Source organism: Passer montanus, unplaced genomic scaffold, assembly GCF_014805655.1.
Source record: "Passer montanus isolate IOZ18808 unplaced genomic scaffold, ASM1480565v1 scaffold21, whole genome shotgun sequence".
NCBI lineage: Eukaryota > Metazoa > Chordata > Aves > Passeriformes > Passeridae > Passer > Passer montanus.
Window position 1 is genome coordinate 5,773,166 of NW_024366703.1, and position 20,278 is coordinate 5,793,443.

General features: G+C 58.2%; 2 protein-coding genes across 13 annotated transcripts; one reads left to right on the forward strand and one right to left on the reverse strand.

Moving 5' to 3' along the window:
* The first annotated feature begins 2,513 nt into the window (after nucleotides 1–2,513).
* On the forward strand, nucleotides 2,514–14,037 carry MMS19 (MMS19 homolog, cytosolic iron-sulfur assembly component). 3 transcript variants are annotated; one of them, XM_039709287.1, is made up of 30 exons: nucleotides 2,653–2,701; nucleotides 3,412–3,512; nucleotides 5,016–5,101; nucleotides 5,518–5,592; nucleotides 6,123–6,192; nucleotides 6,389–6,517; nucleotides 6,726–6,787; nucleotides 7,075–7,161; nucleotides 7,448–7,522; nucleotides 7,797–7,874; nucleotides 8,175–8,313; nucleotides 8,666–8,820; nucleotides 8,992–9,070; nucleotides 9,319–9,444; nucleotides 9,754–9,835; nucleotides 10,163–10,260; nucleotides 10,598–10,735; nucleotides 10,970–11,125; nucleotides 11,367–11,466; nucleotides 11,619–11,721; nucleotides 11,819–11,893; nucleotides 12,028–12,154; nucleotides 12,237–12,337; nucleotides 12,405–12,461; nucleotides 12,574–12,760; nucleotides 12,873–12,955; nucleotides 13,054–13,218; nucleotides 13,298–13,357; nucleotides 13,479–13,579; nucleotides 13,659–14,037. In XM_039709287.1, the coding sequence occupies exons 2-30, from the start codon at nucleotides 3,440–3,442 to the stop codon at nucleotides 13,684–13,686; spliced, it is 2,895 nt and encodes a 964-aa protein (XP_039565221.1). In that variant the 5' UTR covers nucleotides 2,653–2,701; nucleotides 3,412–3,439; the 3' UTR covers nucleotides 13,687–14,037. The 3 variants fall into 3 exon arrangements, with proteins under 3 accessions (XP_039565222.1, XP_039565221.1, XP_039565223.1); XM_039709288.1 differs by lacking the exons at nucleotides 5,016–5,101; nucleotides 5,518–5,592; nucleotides 6,123–6,192 and adding an exon at nucleotides 2,514–2,547; XM_039709289.1 differs by lacking the exons at nucleotides 2,653–2,701; nucleotides 3,412–3,512; nucleotides 6,123–6,192 and having other exon boundaries at nucleotides 5,061–5,101.
* A 168-nt stretch (nucleotides 14,038–14,205) lies between these two features.
* On the reverse strand, nucleotides 14,206–20,249 carry ZDHHC16 (zinc finger DHHC-type palmitoyltransferase 16). Of its 10 annotated transcripts, none has more exons than XM_039709292.1 (11): nucleotides 19,532–20,156; nucleotides 17,747–18,102; nucleotides 17,354–17,548; nucleotides 17,088–17,176; nucleotides 16,860–16,888; nucleotides 16,525–16,658; nucleotides 16,256–16,303; nucleotides 15,586–15,671; nucleotides 15,189–15,312; nucleotides 15,046–15,116; nucleotides 14,206–14,706 (listed from the first exon to the last, which is right to left on the reverse strand). In XM_039709292.1, exons 1-11 carry the CDS (start codon nucleotides 20,037–20,039, stop codon nucleotides 14,592–14,594), a joined length of 1,755 nt encoding a protein of 584 aa, XP_039565226.1. In that variant the 5' UTR covers nucleotides 20,040–20,156; the 3' UTR covers nucleotides 14,206–14,591. The 10 variants fall into 10 exon arrangements, with proteins under 10 accessions (XP_039565226.1, XP_039565229.1, XP_039565231.1 ...); XM_039709294.1 differs by having other exon boundaries at nucleotides 14,568–14,706; nucleotides 15,194–15,312; nucleotides 19,532–20,158; XM_039709295.1 differs by lacking the exon at nucleotides 19,532–20,156 and adding an exon at nucleotides 20,173–20,249 and having other exon boundaries at nucleotides 15,046–15,312; nucleotides 17,747–17,999.
* Nucleotides 20,250–20,278: the final 29 nt, after the last annotated feature.

Below are 20,278 nucleotides of genomic sequence, written 5' to 3' on the forward strand. Positions count from 1 at the left end.
TGTGACAAGCCCACCTTCACAGACAGAGGGGCTGGCAAGTGTCCTTGAGCCCCTCTGACCTCGTAGAGCACCACACATCAGAAAGAAAGGATTAAATTGCATTGGGTATCCTTGAGCAGAAGGATAGGGAGGTCTTTTCTAAGCTCATGGCCATTGTGCAATTGCTGTAACAAACACATTGAGCTTCCCCAGTTTGTTGCTAAGGACTAAAATGAACATAACTTGGCAAGTGGCCTGAAGGCCTTGGTGCTGCCACAGGCAGGTTGGGCTGCCTGGGTCAGTGCGTGGCAGGAGGAGGCTGAATTCATCTTAAAAATGGGGAGAGAAGGATAGTGCTGTTACAGAATCCATTACACATTCCCTGTGAATGCTGTGCTCACATTTTGAAGGTGTAGGGGAAACAAGAATGGAAGTCCTCCAGAAGCAACTGATACTCAGAAGGACACTTCTGAGAAGGGGAGAGACCTGTCAGGAGAGAGAGCAGCTTGGTTCAGAGCAGCAATCCAGCAAAGGGTGAATGGCTTGCTTCTGTTAAGTCTCTGGGAGCTACAGGAATGCCAGAATAGGCAGGCAGCCCCTCCTGGTAAAGGGATTCAAGGTGCCTGATTCACCCTGGGGCACGTGTGCTGCTGCCAGATGTGAGGCAGCAGTTTCAGGCTGTGCCTGCCCTGCTGATGGGGCAGGTCCAGTGAGCTGTGCTGGCACTCACTCAGTGTGCAGCGCTGGCCACGAGCACACCACACTCAGAGGCTGTGCCAGGAGGGGTGGCCACCCCGTGTGAGACAAAGCTGGTCACACCTGGGTCCCTGAGAGCACAGGGAGTGCCCTCACTGAGCTGAGCAAAGGAGCTGCTGACCTCGGGGTGTGTCAGTACCTGACTGTGCTTTGGCCATCACACTGCAGCTGGGGAGCGCCCTCGCTGAGCTGAGCAAAGGAGCTGCTGACCTCCTTTGGGGTGTGTCAGTACCTGACTGTGCTTTGGCCATCACACTGCAGCTCTTTCCTGTTGAGTAGGGAGCCAGAAGCTTTGTGTAGAGCTGCTTTCAGTCTCTGCAGGCACAGAGAGGCAGAGCACCTGGCCACAGAGATGGCATTTGTCTCAGACTTTTTCTGTGACGGTGCAGAGACACAAGGGCTCTTCATGAGCTTGCAGAGTGGAATATTGGGATGCTGGATGTGGAGGAGCCATCCAAGCTCTCTCTGCAGCACACTCTGCTTTGGCTGGTGCAAAGCATCTGCTTGCTGTTTCACTGTTGTTTTTCTGCAGGAAATTTTGCCAGCACGTCATGGCTGTCTCCGAGGGTGCCCCCTTTTCAGTCTGTGCCCGTCAATCCCGAGGCCTGCTGGGCTCTTTCTCCACACAGCTCCCCTTATCTGCTCTGTTTCTCAGTTCAGGCTCCCTCTCCCTGCTGCGCCAGGCAGGACTGAAAGCTTTGTTACTGGACTCAGGACTGCCTGCAGTCAGAACACACTGTCAGAAAACACTGTCATCCCATCCCTGGAGACAGCTCTGTGATGAACTGTGTGTCTTAATACTGGAATTAACTGCTTAGGAAGAGACAGTAAATGCTTGCAGCAGCAGGAGACACTAGCTGGAACAAGGCCTGGGAAAGTCCATAATGAAACCTTTGGGCTTCTGAGAGGGTGAGTGCCCTGTCAGTTGTGTAGGTTCAGCAGGGCAGAGAGGTGAGCAGGTCCCTCCAGAGTGCCCAAAAGTGCCCCTGGGCAAAGACAGTGAGTCTCAGTGACTGCCAGGTGATTTGTTTGTTTTTGTGGAGGAATGCTGTTTTGCCCAGGCAGAGAGTGAGGGTGCTGCTTGTTTTCCAGCAATGTCACTTGACACCCGAGCTGCAGGTTAGGTGTCTGAAGGTAAGGCAGTCCCTTGCCTGCCAGTGTATGTCTGAGCAGAGGGCATACACAGAGCTTTCCTTCTGGGGAGGTGCCACACTGGCAATGGGTGGCAGGAATGGAGAGCCTGCCCTTCTGCCAAGGTTCTTGTAAGGTGCAGCAAGCAGGTCCTTACCAAAGCCTCCTGAGGAGTGACTCTTCCCCCAGTGGAATTGCAAGAGTACAGAGGCAGTAGGTGAATGAGGCAACCTGGCAAGGAATTTGAGTCAGAGTTGGAAATAGGCTCCAGGAATCCCAGCATTTTATCTTCCTCTGACCACAAAACTGCCTTTCCCTGTGCCCTCCATCTTGGAAGAAGTGAGTGCAGTTCTTGCACAGTGTGGATGGAGCCAAGGTGGGAAGCTGAGTGATCCCTAGTGTCTGTGCTGCTTGTTCGGCCAGTTCTCCTCTGGAAGCACCTGGAGAGCTGCCCTCTGTCTCCTCACATTAGAGAAGGGGTTTTAGTATCTCAGAGAAGTGGAACACAGCAAGACTTCTCTTAGGAACCACACATACAGCCATGCTGCAGGGAGAGGCTGAGGCAAAGTGCAGGCAAGTTCTCTGCTGGCTGTCTCCTCTCAGCTCTCAGTCTCAGAGGTGTTTGCAGGCAGGGCTGGAGCAGCCCCACCAGTTGAGTGCACATGGCTCCTTGGGTGCTAGGTGAGGAGTCAGCAGTGAGCAGTGCAGTGCTGGGATATGTCCCAGCAGCCATCTCAGCAACATGCCTGCATGATCTCTGGTTCACTCTTTACCTCCTTTCTCCAGGGGTGAAAGATGGAAGGTGGACAGTGCTGCAGCTTGTGGAAGCCCTGGGGTAAGAAAAGCCTTATGCAAGTTTTACATTGGGTAAGGGCCTTGCAAGGGACATTCCCAGAAGGAGGATATTGAGAAGGACAAGTGTGCTCATCCAGGATGACACATTGCAGTGGGCAGGATGTTGTCTGCTCGCAGTGTGGGGCTTGAGCAGTGCTTTGCCCTCCCTGGATGTGGGAGCTCTTTGGGAAGGAGCAAGGCCAGAGCAGCTCTTGATGCTCTCCCAGGACAGAGGAGAGGTGTTGTGGCAGGCAGCATGCTGCAGGGCACTTTTCAGCTGGGGCTACCCCAGCAAGAGCTGCCTGAGCACACAGCTGCACAGCACCATGTCACAGGTTGGCTGGCACTCAGCTTCTGCCAAGTGTCCATGGCCTAGGCTCATTTCTCCCAAGCTGGGGGCTGGGTTTGCCTCACTGCAAGAGGCTTTATCCTTTTTGATCCTTGTGATCTTGGGAGCATGGTGCAAGAGCAATTTCTTTGATCTGACTTGAGAGCTTGGATTTCTTTCTGCATGGTTCTGGGGCTGAGTGCACACATGCAGCACAGACAGGGGGAGAGGAGTCTGTTTCCACTCTGCCAGCAAGTCAGGCATGGTTGGGCCCAGAGAGGGGCACCTTTTTGGTTTTGTAATGTGCCTGCTCAGGATGTGCTTCCTACTTGGATGTGCCTGCTCACAACTGGTTTCTTGGGCTTTCTCCCCTCTTGGCCTAGGTTTTCCCTGGAGAACACAGATCCTCGGATGCGAGGGCGAGGCATCCAGCTGTTGTCACAAGTCCTGCTCCAGTGTTACTCCCTACTCCAGGAGAAGGAAGGTAAGGGCTTTTCTGACCCTTGAGTGTCTGGCTAGGGACAAAGCATGTGCCATTAAAATGTCTGTCCTGCAATTGGCAAAGGGATTGATTTAACACTGTGACAACCTTGTACATGTCTCTAAGAGACAAAGTCCAAAGTCCATGAAGCTTTGCACTGCAGCCTTTTAGCCAAACTCACCAGACAATTCGGGTCACTGTGTGAATACACCAAATTGCTGAACAGCTGGGGCCCCTGACAGTGTGTGGGTGCTGCACACCAAGGTGTGCTCAGTGCCACGTGGGACACACTGGGGATACATCTGTATGTCAGAATCCCTGGGTGGTGACTCAGAGCAGGAAGACTGTCCTTCACACACCAAGTCACACTGCAGCCGTGCAGCCTCACCAGATAACTCAGGAAGAACCCTGAGGCCTGGGGAGGAGGGGAGATCAGTGTAAGGATGAGAATGGACTGGGGGACTGCGGTGGGGAGGGGAAGATGCCCTGTTCATGGAGGCAGGGAGAAGGTCTGCCTCTGTTAAATGCCCCATAGCAGCTGTCTGGCAACAGGGAAAGCCAGTAAGTGCTAACAACTGTGGCTTTGGCTTTGGCTTGGGGCCTTGCAGATGGGAAGCTGAACTTATGCCAGCAGGCTGGCTAGACAGGGTGCCCAGCTAGTAAGTAAGGTGGAGGGAGGGGAGGATAAAAGTAAAAGATGCTCAGTCCTTGGAATTTGGCTGTCTTTGGCTTGAGCCAGGCAGGGCTGAGAGCAGCTGTGCATAGAACCTTATCTACTGCAGTAGCTGGAGACAGGTGTGATGACTGATGGGACCTGGAGTGCTCTGGAGGGGCAGCCAGAAGTGGGTAGGTTCAGTGGGAGAACTGAAGGAGAAAAGAGACTCAGGGCAATTGAGCAAGGGGAGTGAGCTGTGTTAGAGCCTCGTGTCCCTGCTCACGCAGGTAATTTCTCAAGCGCTGCGTCAAGCTGCCTCCTGGGGGCTGAGTTTCTGCAGCAGCTGTGGGCACAGGATGCTGCTAGCCGGCTCTTCCAGTCTGCTTCCTGCTGCCACTCCCCAGGGCTGGGGTGTGCAGGCGCCCGTGGCCATGACTCAGGGGCCAGGAACGTGTTGTGGAGCCAAGTTGGAGGAAGGCAGAACTCCTGCCCCAGCTCTGTACCCCACCCCATGACATCCTCCAGCCTCTGCTGAGCAGACTGCCACTCTACTGCTGGTGTCTGCATCCACATGTCTGGACAGGCCAGGGCAAATGCCTCTTGGGTAGCTCCAGCACTTCTGCAGCAGCCAGAGGTGGCTGCTGCCCTGCTGCAATTAGGCGTGGGCTGCTTACAAGAGGAGGGCAAAGGTGTTGGAGCCAGGTGGGTGCACCCAAAAGCAGCAGTTTGTCCCATTCGCCAGTGCAAGGTGGTGCACCACTCTTAATCCATCAGCTTGTGGTTGAGCTGGGGCCAGCACCCAGCAGCTGGGTTTCCTTGGGCTAACACACATGGGTGTCTGTTTCTGACAGTGCTGCATCTGGTCCTGTTCTATGAGAGCCGGCTGCAAGACAATCACCTGGTGATTCCCTCGGTGCTCCAGGGACTCCGGGCACTGGTGAGCTCACACCCCCAGCCCACGTGCTGGGATGCATTCCCCAGCAGTGTCAGGGAGGTGCAACACCGGGGTATGGGTTGGAGCACTGTGTCGAGCAGGGCCTGGCTGGGCTGCCAGCCCATCTGGCAGCATTGCCCTGTCTCCTCTCTTCTGCTGTGCCCCTTGTGGAGGAGCTGGGGACAGGAGACTGCCTTGATTTCCTGCCCTGTCTTGGGTAGTGGGGCCAGGATTCCCTGACCCTCCTGGGGAGCAGCACAGATGATGGGCATCTTATCCTGTTCTGTCTGGGGATGGGGTGGTGAGCTCTCCCTGTTGTGGAAGAGGATCCTTTAGGCAGCTGCTGCATGGAGGCAGGAGCTCCGTTTTGTGGCTGCCATCATGGTATTCTATTCTTGCTTTTCTCTTTCTGTCCCCAGAGTATGTGCGAGGTCCTGTCCCCAGGGCTAGCAGTGTCTGTGCTCAAAGCCATCTTCCAGGAGGTACATGTGCAGGTGAGCAATGTGATTTCCTATCCTCCTGTCCTTGATCTCTGCTCCCTGTGTGTCTGGGGATGGCCTACCTGCCCTGAGGACAGGCTACTTTCAGCACAGTACAGTGCTTCTGCAGAGCTCAGAGACAGCTTGGCTCACTGCAAGAGAGACAGACAGCAGCCAAGAATCCTGTTTGGTCCTTGTCCTCTCTTTGCTCAGCCCTAGGGGAATTATTTCCTTTTGTTCCATTCTCTGTGTTTAAGTGCCCCCAGTCCAATTCTCCTCACATGTAAGATTGTTTTTGAGGGCAATGCCTTGGGCAGCATGCGTGGCCCTGGTGTGACTGATAGTGCATTCATGCAGTGATGGGACAGAGTCATGTCCATGTGCCATTGCACAGGCATGTGATAAATGGGATCTCTGTGCTAGGGAGCAGCAGCTGAGCTGCTGGGGGTCCTGCTCTCTCAAGGGCGTGTGTTGCCCATGGGGTAGTGGGTAGCTGTGCTGCCATGTGTAGAGGATGGTTTTGATTGGTCTGCTCCTCCCTTCAGTCCTTGCTGCAGCTGGACCGCCACACAGTCTACAGCATCATCACCAACTTCATGAGCACCAGGGAGGAAGGTGAGGGGGCAGATGCCAGAGACACTCTGGGATTGTTGAGGCTGGGAAAATTACTTGCTCTCACCTTCTCCAAAGGCTCTGTGGCTCTGCCTGGGAGACCTGGGAAAGGACTGTGGGGCTGGGGCAACTTGGCTGATTTAATGCCGTGTTGTAAGGTCTGATGTCCTGCACCTGCTCACACTCCTTCTTTCTGCAGAGCTGAAGGGCCTGGGTGCCAACTTCACCTTCGGCTTCATCCAGGTCATGGATGGGGAGAAGGATCCCCGCAATCTGCTGGTGGCCTTCCAGATTGTGCATGATCTCATTGCCAAGGACTATGCCCTGGGTGAGCCTAAACCTGCCATGCAGAGCTGACTGGAAAACATATCCTTTTTCTTTGAGCTGTTGGAGAGATGGCTCTTGGGTCTGACCAGGTTGGGGTGGTTCCTAACATGCTTTAAAAGCTGCAGAGCTGGCCTACTGTGGGTGCTGAACAGAGCTGCTGTGCCTTTTTTGCCCAATATCTTTGCTCACCCCCTCTTTTCTGTCTGCAGGTCCCTTTGTGGAGGAGCTGTTTGAAGTTACATCCTGCTACTTCCCTGTTGATTTTACTCCAGTGAGTGAGTCTGCTGTGTGCCACAGCCTATTCTTTGTTTGTTTCTGGTGTTTTCTTAGGGGGTTATGCCCTTGCCAGGGAATGGGATGAGAGGGTGGCCAAGGGTCTTGGCTGAGCAGTGTTCAGCTGTAAGCTGTGGCACCCAGGCTGACAGGCTGGTGCCAAGCTAGCTGCAGTGACTAGTGCTGCTGCTGCCTTGCTGGAGATGAAGTGATGCAGCCTCGGCTGATGGCTGGGTTGGGATGTTTCCTCAATGGTGAGTGACCTGCTCTCTGCTTCCTTCTCAGCCCCCCAATGATCCTCATGGCATCCAGAGGGAAGACCTGATCCTGAGTCTCCGGGCCGTACTGGCCTCCACAACCCAGTTTGCTGAGGTATGAAGCTCCTTGAGGATTTACTGTTCCCTTAGCACAGGCTGCCTTTCATAGTGCTGCAGCTCCTGCTGTGACTCTGTGGGACGGGAAAAACTGGGACCAGGAGCTTGCACTTGGGCAGCCCTGTCTCCTGCTGGAGCTGGTCATGGGGAGGGTGCTGACTGACACCCTAGGAAGAGGCTGTCTATTGCAGGCACTTCTTCACCTCTGCTCTCCTGGCAGCCTTGCAGGGCCGTGGACAAGGTGGTACAAGGGATGGGCTGAATTAAAGTGTTTCTCTCTGCAGTTCCTTCTCCCTCTGCTGATTGAGAAGTTGGACTCAGAACTGCAAAGTGCCAAGCTTGACTCGCTGCAGACTCTGGTAAGGAGAGATCCCCTACTCCCTTCAGCCTACAACTGATCTGTGGCAGCAGCAGCTGCCAGCCACTTCTGAGCCCTTCTTCCTGCCAGCCAGAGACTCTCCCTTGCAGAACCACAATTTCCAGAGTCGTGATTCGGCCTGCATCACTCTTTCCTGTTTTTCTTGAGTGATTTGTGCAGCTCAGCATGAGCCTGCGAGGATGGGCAGTGTCCCGGCACCGTGTCCTCCTGGTACTGGCTTTTCTGTGATGCTTTCTCCTGGCTCCCTCTTGCAGACTGCCTGCTGTGCCATCTATGGGCAGAAGGAGCTGCAGGAATTCCTTCCCAGCCTCTGGTCATCCCTGCGCAGAGAGGTGAGTACTGCAGGGCTCCCCCTTGGCTGGGCTTCTGCTGAGCAGGAGTTCTCAACCAGACTGGGAGGCTCTGTATCTCCCAGCAGTCCACACCTGTGACCTTGGACTGCCCCAGCTGAAAAGTGGTGGGGACAGGCCAGCCATATCTGTATGTCCATGTGGCTTGATGAGGCATGCTGCATGTCCAAATCACGTGGGAAATGAGGCAGGAGCCTGAGCTCTTCAGCCTGCATTGGGAGCCTGAAGCCTGTGCTTGTTGTCGGCAATGGAGTTCAGCTCATCCTACGGCCTTTCCTCCAGGTGTTCCAGACAGCGAGTGAGAAGATAGAGACAGAATGCCTGGCTGCACTGCGTGCTCTCTCTGCCTGCCTCTCCCGCTCCGTGCTCAGCTCTGATTCTGAGGATCTGCTGGATTCCTTCCTCAGCAGCATCCTGCAAGGTAGCTATCAGAGACCTGCCCCATGCAGCCGGGCCTGAAAGCATCCTCCTAGGCAGAGATCTGCCTTCCTCTTCTCTTTCAAGCCTCTTTTCTTTCTAGTCCTCACAGCAAATTTTGGCTTCTCCAAGGTAATTGGCTGCAGAAAGGGAGGACAAGGGAACTGAGCTGCTTCCATCTCTGCTGGAACTACACTCTGTGTGCTTGGAGCTGTGGGAAGCTGCTCAGCTGGGGGGGCTGTGCTGCAGCTCAGAGCTGCGCCCTGGCAGCACGTTGCAGCCCCGCTATCAGCTGTGTCCTGCACGCGCGGCAGAGGAGCTCTGCGCCGCTGCAGCTGACACCCAGCCTATCTCAGATTGCAGGCACCATCTGTGTGAGCCCGACATGAAGCTGGTGTGGCCCAGTGCCAAACTCTTGCAGGCAGCAGCGGGTGCCTCCCTCCGCACCTACCACCGCATCACCCACAGCGTCCTGCCCCTGCTGCTGGAGCAGTACACCAAGCACACGCAGGTGAGGGGCACCCGCTGGCTCCACAGGGCCTGGGGGCAGCAGGGGGGTCTGAGAGGATGTCCTTCCTGTGGGAGTGTGGGTAGAGACCCCACGGGCACCCTGTGCTGGGCTGAGGTGCAGCTCTGTCCCAGCAGTGACGGTGATCTGGGTTAAACCTCTGTGTCCCTGCAGAGCAGCCAGAGGAGGACAATCCTGGAAATGCTGCTAGGCTTCCTGGAGTTGCAGCAGAAGTGGGGACATGTGGAAGAAGGTGAGGGTGACTGGTCCCTCTGGAGGCATCTGCATCCCAAGGGCTGCTGGCTCTGACCTCACTTTCCTGTATGTTGATATACAAGGAAAACTCCCAGTGTGGCTGCATGTGTGAGCCCCTGCCACGTGCCAGGGACCCTGCATGATTGGATATCAAATGCAGAACCCCGAAAGGGTCTGTCAAGTGCTGTGATGGTGGCTGTGTGGTACAGCCAGACACTGGCAGTGATTCCATGCCCCTCTCTCCAGATGAGAGCACTCTGCTGTCACTCCAAGGCCCAGTTTGCTCTGTGGTGTTCTCGGCGCTGCTGGATCCCAGTGTGCAGCTGCAGCTGGTTGGGATCAAGGCACTGACTGTCCTGGGCTCCCTGCAAGGTTGGTGCCTTTTTTCCCTTGAGACAGAGGGAGGTGTCACTGCGTTCTGAGAGACACAGTGGCTGCTGGGACATCTGTGCCTGCTGCCCGTGAGTGCACAGGAGTAGCAGCAGCATGTTCTACCCAAGCCATGAGCTCCAGGCACATTTGATCTCTCTCTTGCCTGTTTGTGCTGGGCATCTTTTATCTCTGGCATTTGGTGTACTGCTGCATTGCTGCTGGCCTGGATGAGGAGGAAGGATTCTGTCCAGCACACCAGCATCTTTGCCTTTGGCCAAGGGTAGGATTCCTCTATGGCTCTTGTTACAGGCTTCCTGTCTTCCTCTGATCTGGAGCTGGTTGTGGATCACCTCATCCGTCTTGCTCTGCATGAGGAGGATTCCCAGAGCAGGTGAGGTGCATCATGGAGTCGCCCACACTCTGGGAAGAGGAACAAAGCCTGGCTTTGCTGCAGAGAAGGGCTGTAGTCTGAGGGAAGGCACAGGAACTGTCTGAACAAGACTACACGGAATAAACCAGACAATTCATGGGCTGGAAATAAGAAAGTCTTAGCCTGTCAAAGCAGGGGTTTTGCTCTGCCTGCCTGAGGAGGGAAAAGGGAAGTTGCTGAGAAGTGGGGTTGTGGAGACACCTTCTGGCCAGGTCTGTGCAGCTGGTGTAGGAGCAGCCCTAGATTTGCAGTCCTTGCATCACCTTCCATTGTCTTTCCCCCTGGCAGTGAAGCAGCGATGGAGGCGGCTGGGTCCTTGGCCCCCACCTACCCAAAGGTTTTCTCTGGACACATGGTACCCAGGCTTGAAAAGGAGCTGCAGTCAGGTAGGGCTGGGAAAGGAGTGGTTTTGGGGTAAAGCCTTTCCCATCCCCATTGGGCTCCTGCCAGGCAGTGGGGCTGTGTTGTGTAGGTTGGTGGCTGTCCTTGGGGGATTCCCAGCACAGGGCAGGCTGTGCTTGGTCTGCTAGCCAGCCTGTGTGGGGCCAGGACCACCCTTGTGGGAAGGAGCTGCCCAGCTGCAGAGCAGGCAGAGTGCCTTGAGCCTGGCAGGGGCTGGGTCTGCTGTACTGCTTCACCCCATCCACCCTGGCAGGGTCTGAGCCCTGGCTGTCCTTGGCTGGGGTGTCCCCAGGTCCCCTCTGAGGTGTGTTTCCTCTTCAGAGCGGGAGGAGAGCTACCACAAGCGCCACTCCTTGCAGCAGCGCTGCCTGCAGGCCCTGGCAGCTGTGTCCACCCACACCAGCATCATGAAGGAGACTGTCCCCATCCTGCTACGGCATCTCCAGAAGGTGCAGAAAGGTAATGGAGCTCCTGCAGGTAGCTCCACAGAGCGTGTCTGGGCAGGAGCTTCCTCTGTTGCTGGTGATGGCTGGGAGAGAGCTGGAATGGGAGTGGTACAAGGAATCCACACCTGGGCTGTGAATCCCACTGGTGGAGTGGGAGTCAGAAGAGCTGCATTGTCCCAGGATCCTGGTGCAGATCAGGGGGCTGGGTGTAGAGGCTGTTTGACTTGGTGGTGACTGTGCCCTGCAGGGACTGAGGCCAAGAACACCCAAGACATGATCTCGGTGTGCCAGAGCCTGCACCGCGTGGCCCTGCAGTGCCAACAGGATGCTGAGGGCTGCTGGTACTTCCACCAGACAGTGGTGCCATGCCTGCTGGCCATGGCTGTGCAGGCAGCCATGCCAGGTAAGTGCAGGGCTGGAGTGGGAGAGGGGAGAACAGGCAACGCCTGGGCTCACAGGGATCCTTGATCCTGCAGTCAGTGCCGCTGTTGCCTTTTGGCAACCATGGCCCTCAAGAGTGGGGTGCACTACTGCCTGCCCTTGTCCCAGAGCCCTGCCCCACTCTGGTGTACGTTCAGGGGGCTGTGCCTGCCTCCTCCTGAACAGCAGGCTCCAGCAAGTTTCATTCCTCCCACTACCTGCAGAGAGCACCCATACACTGCCAGGCAAGGCACTGCTGGAGGAAGAGGTGCTGGCTGCCATGATCCCAGTCATCAGTGCTGCCACCACTCACCTGAGCCCTGAGTGAGTGAAGCTGGGGCAGGCAGCTGGGTGCTCCACGTGGGGAGGGAGCAGGCTGCATGCCCGCTGCTACTGTCTGTACAGGGAGACCCTGTGCCTCCTGGGAGGTCTCTGGTGACCCTTCCAGAGCAGCACACTACATTGTCTTTTCCTAGGCTGGCTGCCCAGAGTGTCTCTCATGTGGTGCCCCTCTTTCTGGATGGAGATGTCTCCTTCCTACCCCAAAACAGTTTTCCCTGCTCCTTCCAGCCTTTTGGGGTATGTTTGGTGATTGGGGCTGGGCCAGGAATGAGGATGTTTGTAACAGGCTGGCAGCAAGGACTGTGATGACATGGACACTGTTCTTCCCTTGCAGGATGGGGAATGCTTGGAGGCACAGAGACGCCTGGTTGCCCTCCTCATGGCCTTCGTCTGCTCCTTGCCCCGTGATGTACGTTGATGGGGAGCAGGGTGGAGAGGAGACCTGCCCAAGCACCCTCCAGCCTCTGTCCACACCAAGCTCCATGGACAGACAGAGGGAGCAGCTGCAGCCCTGGGCCATAACACGTTCTGTGTCTCTTCCAGGTGGCAATTCCTCAGCAGGAATGGCTGCTCCGGGAGCTGCTGGCATTGAGCTGTTCCTGCAACTGTCCCTTCACGGCCACCACAGCTGCCAAGTGCTTTGCAGGGCTGGTGAACAAGCACCCAGCAGGTAAGGGGGCTGGGGCAGATGCCAGGTGTCCCTGCCCACTGCTGACAGGAGGAATGGCTCAGCTTATCCCTTCCATTCCCAGGGCAGCATCTGGATGAAATCCTGCAGCTTGCAGTGAACAAGATGGAGCCCAGCCTTGCAGAGGGGCCCCGCCGAACGCAGGCACTCACCTTGCTGCTTTGGGTAAGGCCTGCCCTGGACGAGGGGGGCTGGGGGACCCAGCCTGGCACTGACTGTTCTGCCTGCACAGGTGACCAAAGCCCTGGTGCTGCGCTACCACCCCCTGAGCTCTTGCCTGACAGACAAGGTAGGTGGTAGTGAGGCTGGGTGGTGTCTAAGAAACCTGCCTTGCTCCCCCATGGCTGGCTGGGGACGCCCAGGAGCAGGGCACTCCCATCTCAGGGCTCTCTCCCTCGCAGCTGCTGGACCTGCTGGGTGACACGGAGCTGGGCCCAGCCACAGCTGATGGCTTCTCCTTGCTCATGGCCGAGTCCCCGGACGTGCTGCACAAGGGCTGCCACGCTGACGTGCGCATCATGTTCCGCCAGCGCTTCTTCACTGACAACGTCCCCAAGCTGGTGCGAGGCTTCCACGGGGCTGGCCCCGGTGAGTGGCCACCCCCAGCCCAGCCTCACCACTCCTGACCCTTTAACCAGGGGACCTGACCCAGCATCTCCTCCTTCTGCAGGCTGCTTGTAACCATCTCTGCTCTCCACAGATGTGAAGGCCAATTACCTGAAGGGCCTGTCGCATGTGCTCAACCACCTCCCCAAACCTGTGCTGGTGACAGAGCTACCCACGGTAAGAGCCAGCCTGGCTGGCAAGCAGGGTGAGCTGTGACATTGTAGAGTGTATGATTTAGGGTTACTCATGACTCCTGTGTTCTCCTCTCTCTGCAGCTGCTTTCCCTCCTGCTTGAGGCCTTGTCCTGCTCCGATCGTGTAGTACAGCTCTCCACACTGAGCTGCCTCCACCCACTGCTGCTCGAAGCTCCCCAGATCATGAGCCTGCATGTCGACACACTGGTCACCAAGTTCCTCAACCTCACCTCCAGCCCCACCATGGTGCGTGCACCCCCCTCTTCCTCCCTGCTCTGCCCCTCTCTCGTGCCCCCTGTGCTCCCCTGATCCCTGTCTGTTCCAGGCTGTCCGCATCGCCGCCCTGCGCTGTGCCCATGCCCTTACCAGTCTGCCCACAACAGTGGTAAGTGCTTCTGCAGCACCCTGCTGCCTGCTCCTGCATGTAGAGGTGCAAGGGGCTCCCCAGCCTCTTGGGGGTCAGCCAGCATCCCTTTCTCTCACAAAGAGCCCCTTCTGTCCTACAGCTGCTCCCATACAAGGGCCGAGTTATCCGGGCACTGGCCAAGCCTTTGGATGACAAAAAGAGGCTGGTGCGGAAGGAAGCAGTGGCAGCACGTGGAGAATGGTGAGTGTGTGGAAGTAGCTGCTGAGGGGGTGCCGGTGTGTCGGGGACATGGCTGATGGCACCATCTCTGTCCCTGCAGGTTCCTGCTCGGGAGCCCAGGCAGGTGAGCACCCTGTGTCCCTTTTCTCTGCTGACCAACAGTCTGACCAGCGCCTTGCTAAGCCTCCAAGTCATCCAACCAAATGCCACGGACCCTCTGGATCCTCAGAGCCCAGGACTGCCCCGAGTGCTAGGGCTGGAGCGTGCAGGCCAGCAGACAGCAGCCCTCACTGCAGGCCCTTCCCAGCACCCACAGCAGGGAAGGAGCTATGCTGCTTGTGGCTTGCCCACCCTCTGCTCAGTCAGGGACAGTGATGGACAGCCCCTGCCACATGTGAGTGGAGAGGACAGGTCTGTGCACACGTGTGGTGTGTGACAACCCATGTACCAGAAGAATAAATATATCTGTTTTGATAATGCTCTGAGGGTCTCCATGCAGCTCAGGCTGGGTCCTCAGTGCTCTTCTTGTGTTCAGCAGCTTAAGATACTGCTGGTTATAGACCCTTCCTCCTCTTTTAACATTGTTGTCCCTCTTCTCCCATCCCTAGAAGTCCATATCCCCCACAAGATAACAAAAACAGACTCCCTTAAAAAAACCAGTATTTAGTAGGTGGTCTTAAAAAGACTCTCCGGGGGGCACTTGGGGGTGCCATCCTCTGCCCCCAGCCCGTCAGAGAGCAGAGCTGGGCCAATGCTGGCCCGTACCTGTGCTCATGAGGGCAGCACCGTCCAGCTGGAGCAGGGAGCAGCAGCTCTGCCACCTCGCCCTGGGCTGCCTGCAGCCACCAAGAGCCAAGAGGGCAAGTGTCCAGGCACCAGCACTGTCCACAGAGTTTCCCATGGCTCTGGCTCCAGTCAGTGATATGTGCCAGCCTTCTGCCAGGCACTTTGGCCATAGGAAGCTGCAGTGGTGGAGTGGGTTCCCCACGCACTCCCCTGCCTGTGGAAGAAGGAATGTCCAGAGCACGGAGCCTCAGATTGCCAGGAGTGGTGTGCGTTGCTCTGTCACGCAGGGAGGCAGGTCCCAGCTCAGGCCTGTCCCGTGCGGCAGGTGAGGAGAGGGCAGCAGGACACGGGTGAGCCAGTGCCTGTGGGGAAAGTGAGGCCATAACCAAAAGGTGAAGTCTTGGTGCTTCTCAGCTCTGAGGAACCATATCCTGAGCTGCCGCAATGGCTGAGCTCCTCAGCTCAGATCCTCTTGGCAAAGGTGTGCTGGGCAGGCCACCTTGTCACTAGACAGGGCTCCTGAGGCATAAGGCCAGTCATGTCCACGTCTTCCACACCTTACAAAGCCCAGTGCAGTGCAGGATCAATGTTCACTGTTGTCCTCTTCCCCCAGCAGCCCAAGGAGAGCCCCTGTTGTCCCTACAACCCCAAGAGCTGCTGAGCCACCACCTTCTCAGGCAGGGGCTTCCCCAGGATTTTACCTTGGCACATCCACACCTAGGAACACCTTCCAATTATCCCAGCTGCCGTAACTGTAGGGGTTCCTGAAGACCTGCAGGACAGGGAGAGGCACATCACGTCTGGCTCTGCCCCAGCCAGCCCCCGTGCCGTGGGCTGTGCTCACCTTGCCTTTCTTCTGCAGTCTCTGCCTCTCCTTTCTGTTGATGTGCCGTTCGATGCTCGTTTCCCCGCGGGTAATGAGGGCAGCGTGCCACAGCGTCAGGGCGCCCAGGGCCAGTGCAACCGAGCTAGGTATGACAAGGGACAGCAGGTGGAACACAGGCCTTCCTTCCCTGGCACTGCAGCTGGCGGGGCTGAGGCTGCCTCCCCGCACCCACAGCCACGTAAGTGGGTCAGCTTGTCTAATCTCCTGGGACAGAGACAAAACCTCTCCTTCTCGGTGGCCCAAAGGCTGGCAGGGCAGCAACATCTGTGCTAGAGTGAGCAAGCCCAGCTCCAGGCAGGTAGATGGCGAGCAGTGTCACAGCTTGACTGTTTTCCCCAGCCCCAGGCCCCCTCACCTGCACAGGACCCAGAGGTAGACCACGCTCTTGTGGAAAGCTCTCTGGCGGAAGGAGAAGGTGGGTGGTGGGGTCTGGTAGTATGTCTGCAAAAGGAACAGATAGGGAGGATTACCCAAACTGCTTTACAGCGTGAAGCCAGACAGGGATCTCTGCACCCCTCCCTGCTGCAGAGCTTGGACAGCAAGGAAGGATTGCAGCTGGAACTAATGCAACAGCCAGGGCGAGGGGGAGGCAGTCCAGGAGGGACAGCCACGAGACAGACAGACAGACACCCAGAGCTGGCACAGGTGTGAGGAACAGTGGGCTGGAGGTAAGGGGCAGGGAGCAGCCATGGCCTGGTCAGGACATTGCAGCTGGTGGTCATGGAGAGATGTGTATGTAGTGCTGCAGTTTCACCAGGAGGCCATGGCCTGAGCAGCACATGCCAAGAAGCTGTCACCAACCCAAGCCCCTGGAAGCTGGGTGCAGAGGCAGACCCCAAGCTGCTGGAGGCATTGTCCACAGCAGAGCTGCCTGACCAGCCCCAGCTCTCTGACATGTGAGATGAACATGGGGGCTGGTTCTGATGGGGGGTGCTCCTTGAGAACAGAGCCCCAAGCAGGACCCAGCCTGCACAGCAGCTCTGCTCCACACTGCCTGGAGCAGCTGGGGGGCAGGGATGTCCCACCTGGTTGGCAGCCACCTGCAGTCTCTCCTTCTCAAGCAGTTTCATTCTCTAGGGGGATGGAAAACAGGGCACCAGTTATGTGTCTCAGAGGAGTGGGACAGGGACCCTTCCCCTCACACCCCCACAGGACCAGAGCAGCTGGGGGCCTTGCAGGAGGAGGAAGAGGGGAAGCAAAGTCACTGTAGGGCTGGGCCTGGCCCAGCCTTGCTCTGCAAGCTCAGCCTGGGGAAGCCAGGCAGTCTTGGTGCACGGCAGGAGAGGCTGCTCACCTCAATGGCTGCGTAGGCATCCCGGAACATCTCCCAGCCGCTGATGCTGCAGTAAATGCAGCCCATGGTCATGAACAAGCAGAAAGAGAAGAAGTAGCGGTGGTTGTAGTGTCCCACACAGTTGTTTAGCCAGGCTGCCTCTGGGGTTAAAGGCACATAACTGTGACAGACCATGGGTCCAAACCCAACCCAGGGCCCAGGGCAGTTCTGGGCTCTGCTCCCATCACCCATTCCTATGCTGGCTGTCTCCTCAAGAGAAGGGACTGGGAGAGAAGGGGGAAGCAGTGCTGGATCCCCCCAGGAGTGTGCCACCCGTTAGTACTGCAGAAGGATACGGCAGTGGTGGTCCATCTTCAGCACACACCTGGGAGAGAGGAGACCAGTGTCAGAGCCAGTGCAAGTGGTGTGTTTGGGAGGGGACAGGCACCCTCCCAGCCCTGCAGGCTGCAAATGACAGGGCAAGGAGGTGGCAGAGCAGAGGAGAAGGGTCCCTGTCTCACACTGGGGCAGGGGGTGAGGAACAGGGCTCCAAAGCTGCTCCAGGCACAGGGAGCGTGTCCTACCTGTTGCAGATGCTGCAGTGATGGGTGCGAGCTGGCTTAGGGGCAATGCATTTCCTGCAGATGGACACACCAGTGAGGTCGTTCTTGGCCTGTGCACAGTTCAGAAGAGATTTGTGCATCTTAAACCTTGCATCTCACACTCCTGCCCTCCTCTGTTGCCTCCCCACTCTGCACTGCCCAGCCCAGCTTCCCCAGTTTAGAGGCATCCTGCAACCACATCACCAGGCTGTTCCCAGGGACCAGCTGTAGCTCACTTGGTGCCTCACCTGTGGTGGGTGCCCCGGTGAAGTGGTGATAGCCATGTAATAGTGGAAGACAATCATGATGAGGTTCCAGTGTCCATAGGCGAGGTGCCAGCATATCCAGGCAGGTGTGTAGGTCTGCAGGATGAGGGGCAGCAGGCAGATGTACACGATGGCCACAATAGAGCTCGTCAGCCCAATCACCAGTGCCACAAACACCTACAGGAGAGGGACCTGGGTCACTGGAGTGTGCAGCGCCTGCCCCTTGCTGCCTGGGAAGAGGCACGGGCAGGACAGAGCCAGAGGCAACCACTCTGAACCACACACTGAGGTCCCAGCTCACTCCTGCCTGAAGCAGGCAGCCCTGAGCCCATTGCCCCAGCACCACGTGCCCCCTGCCCCGTGAGGGGGACTCACCACACCAAACCACCGGGTGACATGGTCCACCAGCCAGTAGACCGGCTCGAAGAGAGAGTCAAGCACCACGTCGCCGTTGGTGAAGGAGTTGTAGAGCAGGGAGCGCAGGCAGAGGTGCCCGTAGTGCCACAGCTGCTCCACGTGCCGCAGCAGCTTGAAGCGCCGCCGCCGGCCCAGCCGCAGGCACTTGAGGAGCAGGCGCATCGCCGCGGCAAACATCCGCTGCCGGCTCCTCATCCCCGCCGCGCCGCGCCTGCGGGGACAGGAGCTCGGCGTGGGCAGGCCACCCTGCTGCCTGGCTGTCCCTCGGGAAGGGTTTCCCCTCCCTGGCGCGCTGGTGGCGGTGGAGCAGCTCCCTGAAGCGACAAGGATGAGAAGCTGAGCCCAGGCTCCTGGAGGCTGCGGGGCTGCTGTCGCCGCGGTGTCTCTTGGCACGGAGCAGGGGGCACAGGCCCCTCAGCATCTGGGCTCAGGTGCTCTCTGGTCCCATCTCGTCTTTCCCAGCGGGGAGGGGGCCGGGGGAGTGACACGGAGAGTCTGACTCAGAGGAAACCAGAGAAGGCATGAGCATCCAGGATGCTGGGCCATTTCCAGAGATGATTTCAGCCCTTCCCAACATGTTCATGAACAGGGGAGTCCACACAAGGAAAACGTGGAGGGGCCAGTACAGGATTACCCCTCCTCCCCTAGCTACTTCCCTTCACCTCAACTTCTGGACCAAGTTGCAGAGGCCACCCTCCGAGGGGCCAGTACAGGATTACCCCTCCTCCTCTAGTCCACCCCTTAAAGTGAAGGATGCTGCTTCCCTTCACCTCAACATCTGGACCAAGTTGCAGAGGCCACCCTCCCAATCTCACAGCCTCACTCCAAGAATCCCAACACTTCCTTTTTCTCCTTGCCTGGATCCTTGAACAGTGCCACACACCAGCAAACGAGAGGCCCAGGGACAGCCCCTGGCCAGTGCCCCCCTGCCTGCTGAGCCCCTTGTCCTGCTGAGAGCTTTGCTGGGAGTGCCGAGGAACCTGATCTGGCCCAGCACGGGGGAAACCGATCTGCAGGGCTGGGGCCCCCAGGTCCCCGTGCAGGCAATACCCATCAATATTAAGCAGCGAGGCTGCCCCAGGGTCCTGCCAAGGCACGTTCTGAGCCTGGGCCAAGCACTCGCCTTGGTCTGGTGCCAGGCGCTGGTGCCAGAGCTGAGAGTCCCTCCAGCAGGGATCACCCTCTGCGCTGCTGTGCCCACCAACACAGCCCCTGGGGAGCAGCAGGAGGCTGAGGGCAGAAGCTGCAGCACCCAGTTGGGCCACCCAAATGAGACAGGGCTCTCCCCACCCTGCCCGAGGAGTGTGGGGCTGACCCCAAGGTTGGGATCTACTGGATATGAGGACCCCAGACCCAGCAACCCATCCCAGGTCACAGGCATGGCTCCTGCCCTGGTATGGCAGAGGTGGGATATGCAAACGCCTGCATCACCCTTTTCTCCACATTTCCCCTTTGTTTGCCAAGAGCTTTTCCTTGAAAGTCAGCAGGTGCAAAGTGGAGCAACAACCTCCTGTGGTGCAGCCTTTGGGTGGCACACATCCCTGTGCTGTCAGCGTGGTAAAAGACAGAATACTGCAGGCAGAAGCAGGCGTTGAGGTCAGCCCTTTCCTCCAAAGACACAGCACCTTCCTGCCCCCCAGAGAAGCTTCCTCACCTACAACAGCAGCAGCTGTTGGGCAGGGAACCCACAGCAGAGGCAGCCAGCCTGCTCCAGAGCAAGACCCAGTGTCCCTAGACACCTGCCTGAAGACAGCAGCACAACCACAGAGAGGAGTCTCCGGTAGAGCCACACAGCTCTCCCCTGCCCAGCCAGGCACTGCGATCCAGCCCTCGCCCTGTCCATGGCCGTCCCCACATCCCAGCGGGGCACCGAGCCCACGGAACGGGACAGCAGCCACCAGCACAGACAGGAGCAGCGGCAACACCACAGCCGGGGGCAGCGGATCCTTGCCTTTGGCCCCACCCCAGCAAGGGCGAGGCCTGACGCTGCCAGGTCCGGCAGCCCTGTGGCACCCTCCGGTGGCTCGGCAGCGCCGGCCCCACAGCGCCACGGCGCCCTCCGGTATTCCGCCCCATCCCCAAAGGCTGCCCACGCCGGCAGCCCCGCAGCACCCAGCTCCCAGCAGCGGCTCTCCCTGCCCCGCAGCACCCCGGCCCCTCCAGACCAGCGGCTTCCCCCGCTGCCCCCATCCCAAGCGCCCCCATGGCGACAGCCCCCGCTGGCCCCGGCTCCGCGCGGCACACGGAGCATCCCCCATCGCCTCCCGGCCCCCGCGCTCCCCGCCCCACGGCACCGCTGTACCGCCGCCCAGCCCCGCGGCAGCCGCAGCCCCTACGAGCCCACAGCTCCCGCGAGGCCCCGACACCCGCCCGGCGCCGCCGACCTGGGCCCGCCGCCCGCCGCCTCCATGCCCGGGCCCCGCCGGCCCACGGGCAGCGCCCGCGCGCGGCATGCCGGGACCGCCGTCTGCCGCCACCGCACTACAGCTC